We start from the raw sequence: 6,654 nt of genomic DNA, 5'->3' as shown, positions 1-6,654 counted from the left end.
CCTTTCTCACTGTCTGTTTCCAAATGCACCATCAGTATCAAAACATTGCTTGGTAGTAGTCTAAAAGATTTAACTTGTCCCCTAATTCCTAAGCAACCACTCGTGTATAATTTGATTTTTGACAGAGTGCAACTGAACTTCTAAGCGTATCATTTGTTTCGTACACCTATCAGAGACAGGTGTAGTGACCACCCCTTCCACACTCCAGACACAGGATGAAGGACACATGGGGCCAACCACTCAGGTTACCCAAGGGTGGTGGGAACTTGGTCCCTGACCCGAACTACAGTTCTGCTGTGGCCCCACTGCTCACCATTCTGAATTGTGTGCTTGTGTGTATTTCATTGAGTAGGCGATGGGAGCCCCAGCAAGTGCAAGGTTCAAGGCGGGAAACTTCAGTTTGTCAACCCTCAGTTATGACTTAAAGGAAGGAAAGGACAACCCACTCCAGTATTCTTGCCTGGGAAATCCCATGGCCAGAGGAGCCTAGCGGGCTACAGTCCATGGTGTCCGAAAGAGTCGGACCCAACTTAGTGATTAAACGACAATAGTCACCACTGGTCACCGTTCTGGGCCCTGGCCTGCCCTCTGGGCTTCCAGCCGTGCCTGCACTGCCTCTGCGTTCCATCCCAGGCCTCCCTCGGCCTCCCAGGGGAGACTGGGACCGCTGAGGGTGTCTCCAGGCCAAGTCAGATGGTCCTCCTCTCCATCCCTTTCTGAAGGAGAAACAGCGAAGGTGAGCAGGAAACGCCAGCAAGTTTTGACAGCTGCTGAGGGAGACTAATGGGTTTCTAAGGAAACAGAGAGGCAGCAGCCATTTTAGTGGCATTTGCTGTATGAAAAATATATAGACATTGACATCCGTCCCCGTCCCCCCACCCCCACCCGCGGCGCCTTCGCTCCCTCCCCGCTCCGGAGGCCCCGAGGTGAGGGTGCGGCCCAGGTCTCCCGGAGACGCAGCAGCCACCTGTCGCAGGTGGCTGCCGCCCGGGGTCGCCCCCCAGCCCCCTCCCCGCGGCGGGCGGGACCGCGGGACTCCCCACCCCCGGGCGCCGCAGTGCAGCGCGGTCCCCGCGGCCCGCCCCTCGGGTCCCCTCCCTTGCTGGCCCCCCGCCCGGCGGGCCGCGGGGAGGGCGGGCGCGTCGCCGCGGCGCTGGGCGCGAGGCGGGCGGGGAGGAGCGGGTCCGCGCGGCTGGCGAGGCGCGGGCGAGGCGCAGGCAGAGCGAGCGCGGGAGGTCGCCGCAGCCTGGGGACACCGCGCCGCTGCCCATCATGGTCGCTGCGCACGCTGCCCATTCTTCCTCCTCGGCCGAGTGGATCGCCTGCCTGGATAAAAGGTAGCCGGGGAAGGGCCCCCGCCGGCCGGGGCTCTGCGCGCTGTCTGCCCGGAGACCGCCGCGGGGACGCCCGCCGGGGCCGCGGGAGGAGGGTCCCCGAGCGGGGAGGGAGAGGAGGATCCGCGCCTGGGACCAGGAGACGCAGATCCCGGTCTGTCATGGGGCACCTGGTGCGCCAGATTTTCACACGTGGTGGAGAAATTGAGGCGCAGTGGGGGGAGCCCCAGCCCCTCCAGGTCCCCCTCGCCCCTCCTTCAAGCTCTCCTCGCCCCCTGCCCCTCTCGACTCCCGGCTCGGCGCTCGGGTCAGGGGTTTATTTTCCTAGGCATCACCGGAGAGACTAGATTCCTACCTACTGCTGGCTGTTTAGATCCTTAGGGGTAAATAAGTTTCGAGGAGGGTGGGTGGAGAGGCAGGTGCAGAGTAACGTGCTTTTTTTTGTTGTTCCTGAAAGCCAAGTGTGAAGGACCCAGTTGAGCTGTCGAGTGCCTTCTGAAATTCTCAGCTTCTGCCCCCGCAGTCGCTCGCTCAAGGTCTGTGTTAGGAAGGTCACGCGGGAGACTGCTTCCGTCTTAATACCCTACCTCTCGGGAAGAGACCCTTACTCTAAAAAAATTAAAACCGTAAAGCACTGTAACTCCCGACGACAGCCCTGTGTAAGGACGGTGCAGTGTGTAACAGCGGACTGCAGTTGTTTGCAGGCTCTGACAGCATAATTTTCTGTTTGTCCAGATTATGGGTTTAGCAGTAAACATTACCCAGTATGTTAGCAATTAGCTTTTTACCCTGATTAAAAGGTGATGCATCTGAACTTTTAAGAACTGGGTAAGAAATCTTGCAGAGTGAACGGCCTCTGGTTTTTCCAGTTTGATGCAGCAGGGCAGTGATTCATGTCTTGCAGTTAGCTGCATGACATCTCTATTTGCATTGGGGGGAAATATTTTGCACTCTGCCATATTGAAATTTTTACAATTAGCAGATTCGAAACCAGATCAAACTTGAAAATCTTAAGTGTGACATGCTCTGCATACTTTACTATATAGGCCTTTGTTGAAAAAATTAAATAATTTGAAAAAACTAAATGTGGCTCATTTGAATAACTTAATATATCTGAGGAATAATTTTGCCTTTCAGTTACCACGCAGTAGCAAGATGTTTTGGCAGACATTGCCCTATTTACGTCTAAGATGATATATGCTAATATTAAAAGAGTTGTGTGCAATAAATAGTAAGAGAATTGAGGTGACGTTTAAATCATAGAGAATTATGTAGAGAAGCTAAGTGAAGAGCCTGCTAATGTGATAAGTAATCTAAATTTAATAGTTTAGGAAAGACAAATTATCAAAGAAGAGAAAATCAAGCTCTTGTCCTTATAAATAATGGTACTTCCTCCTGAGTGAATTGTTTAGATAATAGACTGCATATTTCCATTTGCAGAAATTCATGGCATGCCATTTTTCGAACAGTCAGTAATTCACTGGCAACCCTCTAGTCAGTAAGTACTTATGGCAAAAATCCTAGAACAGTACTAACACAAGTGGGGCATATTTGACTCTTTTTATAATGTGTATTTGCCCAAATGATTTTTGTTTGGAATGGATTTGTAGAACATAGTGTCACAATCTAATCTGATACTACAGAATGTTCAAGGGTGGAGCTGAGGGTAGAATCCTCCATAGATACCAAGCCTAATTTTCCTGGAGTGCTGGAGAGTAGACAGATCAATGTAAGATTTAACCCTTAATCAAATTAAGTATTTTAGGCCTAGAGCTGTCATCAATCACAAGCTCTGATCTTGGACATGTCACTTTTATTTCCTTGAGTGACTGAAAAATGAGGCTAACGCTATCTGTCTTACCAAGGATTAGTGGGCTAAATGGAAAAAAAAAATCGTGAAAGTAATGTGAAAACTGTGAGGTGCCATATAAGCATATTATTTTGTAGTGTTAAGAGAACCTTGCATTTTCCACGGTGTTGTTGCTAGAATTTCTTTGAAGAAGAGTTTAAGAGTGGCAGTCTCTTGATAAGAGGGCCTTGAGATACTTGTTTTCAAGTGTTTTTTTTTTTTTCCAATTTTAAAAATCTAAGCATTTTTACTTAGATTGCTGACTTTTTAGGGGAGGAGGGAGATTAAGGATGCTGATGGAAGTTGGCTGGGGAAGCCCCCAAAGTCATTCCTTTTGGGACACTGCCCTGAATATTTCTGAGAAATGCAATCTTGATGCTCTGTTCCAGGCACTGTGTTGGGCATGGGAGAGGTAGGGGAAAAAAAGAAAAGATGAAAGTTGTTTATTGACTTAGTGGGGTGGGCAGGTGGGGGTGGGACAGTTACATAAACAAGCAAGCGCAATGCAGTCGTAAGTGCTTTAATGGAGATACATGAAATGCTTTGGGGATGCAGAGGAGAGCCTCGGCAGTTCTGCCGCGGATGCTTCCCACAGGTTCCTGTCCTTGGAGGTTGTGGGGAATTTTCTCAGGCAGAAAATTCTGGGAGCAGTGTGAACAAGGACACTTAGGTATGGCAGATAAATATCCTCATTTCATCTCAACCACAAATTCCTCTTGTGACCAAATCAAGGGTATAAAAACATATGCTCTGCTTTTCTAAAACTCTCGATTATGGACTTTTGCAAGCACACACAGAAGCAAAGAGGAAATGGTACAGTGATCCTTGATGTCCTGTCTGGGGAAATGATGCTGGGACCTTTTCCACAGCTGGGAAATGAGTTTAGATATATGTATCATGCAAGCATCAACTGTTGTGGACAGCTAGAAAAAGAGCAACGGTGGATTGGAAATAAAAAGGGGAGTTAAAGTAGAAAGTCTGCAGGAGTAAAGGATGTGTAATGGAAGTTGAAACAAACAAATAAACAAAAACAAGGAAAATAATCCAGTAGAAATATTTGTTAAGTGTGCCTAGGAAGTTGTCATAGATAGGCAATGCTCTATAAGCTTATGTAAGGGGAGGGAGGTTAAAAATATGTAGATACGTGGATTAGGAAGGAAATGGCAGCCCACTCTGGTGTTCTTGCCTGGAGAATCCCAGGGACGGGGGAGCCTGGTGGGCTGCCGTCTATGGGGTCGCACAGAAGCGACTTAGCAGCAGCAGTGGATTAGGCTGAAGAAACAAAATCTGAAGCTTTTTCTATATCACGCATCCAAATTCTTGGACTATGGTACAACTCAGAAGGTGAGAGTGTATGAATACTAATTTTAAAAATCAGAAAGCCATTGAACATTTGGATGAATAAAAATACATTGAAAAAAGTCTTAACAGGAAACATTGTCAAAGCAAAACAAGCTTAGCGCTGCCTCGTTTATCTTACAAATTTTTTCTGAGCAGGGATGGTAACTAGAAATGTATTACACAGTACCCCACTATTTGGGATTTGAGATATGTAAAAGATATTTAATATGCAAAATACCTTTTAAAAATGTGTTGACCATTTTTAAAAATATTAGTGAAAATATTTTTCCCACAAGCTTGTAAGTTTTGCCACTTGTGAATTTAAGAACCGTTGCAGATAGTAATTCTCATGGTTGGTAAGGGTGTGTTATGAAGGGACCACACGTGTTCACAGTACGTATAGTGAACTGTTGCCAATATTCATCACTGCGGAGCAGGAGTTGGCAAACTATGGCCCTTGGGCCAGATCTGACAGCTGCTTGTGTGTCTCCTGAGCTAAGAATGTTTTTCACATTTCTGAGTGGTTGGAAATAAACCACAAGATTAATCTTTTGTGACCCATGAAATGTATATGAAATTTAAATGTCAATGTCCACAAGCAGAGTTTTGCTGGAACATAGCCATGCTCATTCGGCTACATGCTGTCTCTGGCTGCTTTTACGGTGCAGTAGCCGGACACTGTGTGGCTCGCAGCTTTTGAAGTATTTGCTCTGCGGATATTTGAAGAAAAAGTTTGCCATCCCCTGTTACAGGTCAAAGAATCTACCTAAGTGATCAACAGAGAAATCACTGGAGATGAAAGTTGTTCTTTGTCTGGGAAGGAGTTGACGATGTTTGGTTTCTTGATCTTCACTTAAAGGTATAGTGTGGAGGGAGGTCCTTGGTTGATTAAACTGTTTGTGGAACACCTAAGCAGAAAAGGAAGTTAATAGAGTATGAGTATGTGAAAAAGGTTGTCATCTTTTAAAATAGCTGAACAGTTTTAAAATTATTAATTTTTCATTTAGAAAATGCCCCTTACATAGTTCTTTGCATCTGACTTGATTCCTAAATAGATGTTGAGTTAGCTATTTTTGATGCGGTTGAATGAGAGTGAAAGAAATCAAGAAACAGATTTGTTAAAAACAAGAATGCTTTTAGGCAGACATGGTGAAAGAGGATGACTCAGCTATCAAAGAAGCATCAGACACGGTCCCAGCCTTAAGGAATCTAGAAGATCAAAGAAGCGTGCAGAGCAGAAGACTGGGGAAGGCTGGTGTCTACCTAGGCAGGTTCCAAGGGATGGCATTACCCAGGATTCAGGGCTGGTCTTACAATCTTGAAATTCTGACTTGTCAGCACATCAAGAATTAATGCATTTTTTTTCAGGGATGGATATATAGGCGCCAACCGCTGAGAACCTATAAAAATCAGAAAGTTTATTAATTTGATAATTCCAGTAGTCATGTATGGATGTGAGAGTTGGACTATAAAAGAAAGCTGAGCACTGAAGAATTGATGCTTTTGAACTGTTGTTTTGGAGAAGACTCTTGAGAATTTCTTGGACTGCAAGGAGATCCAACCAGTCAATTCTAAAGGATATCAGTCCTGAATATTCATTGGAAGAACTGATGCTGAAACTCCAATACTTTGGCCACCTGATGTGAAGAACGGACTCACTTGAAAAGACCCTGATGCTGGGAAGGATTGAAGGCAGGAGGAGAAGGGGACGACAGAGGATGAGATGGTTGGATGGCATCACCGACATGATGGACATGAGTTTGAGTAAGCTCCAGGAGTTGGTGATGGACAGAGAGGCCTGGCGTGCTGCAGTCCATGGGGTCACAAAGAGTCAGACATGACTGAGCAACTGAACTGAACTGAACGGAACTGAGCATCAGAGAAGTGGATACTGCCATCCTTTGGCTAACGTGTTCCTTCTCTAGGCAAGCTGTATGGAAATCCAATTGTTATTAGAAGGCCATGTGGTGTATTTACGAGGAGAGGCAAAGCTGCCAGGAGATCAGGACACTTACAACTTCTGGCCAGCTCATCCTCTTCCTAGAGCAACGGAACTTGGGAATTGAATTATAATCAGAAGATAGTTCTGGGAATTCTTCAGGGCAGTTTGGTCATCACCTCTTCCAGTTA

General features: G+C 46.2%; 1 protein-coding gene across 4 annotated transcripts in view; it reads left to right on the top strand.

The window, feature by feature from the left end:
• Positions 1-1,180: 1,180 nt before the first annotated feature.
• Positions 1,181-6,654, top strand: part of RAPGEF4 (Rap guanine nucleotide exchange factor 4) — a 328,719-nt gene continuing 323,245 nt past the window's right edge. For all 4 annotated transcript variants that reach the window (XM_027964849.3, XM_060411105.1, XM_027964848.3 and 1 more), the window contains exon 1: positions 1,181-1,337. In XM_027964849.3, the coding sequence (XP_027820650.1) occupies positions 1,273-1,337 (65 nt within the window). In that variant the 5' untranslated portion in view covers positions 1,181-1,272. The remainder of the gene's footprint in view (positions 1,338-6,654) is intronic.

The sequence above is a fragment of the Ovis aries genome, chromosome 2 (assembly GCF_016772045.2).
Source record: "Ovis aries strain OAR_USU_Benz2616 breed Rambouillet chromosome 2, ARS-UI_Ramb_v3.0, whole genome shotgun sequence".
Taxonomy (NCBI): domain Eukaryota; kingdom Metazoa; phylum Chordata; class Mammalia; order Artiodactyla; family Bovidae; genus Ovis; species Ovis aries.
The sequence above is the reverse complement of the archived record's forward strand: the minus strand, read 5'-3'. Positions and strand labels throughout refer to the sequence as shown.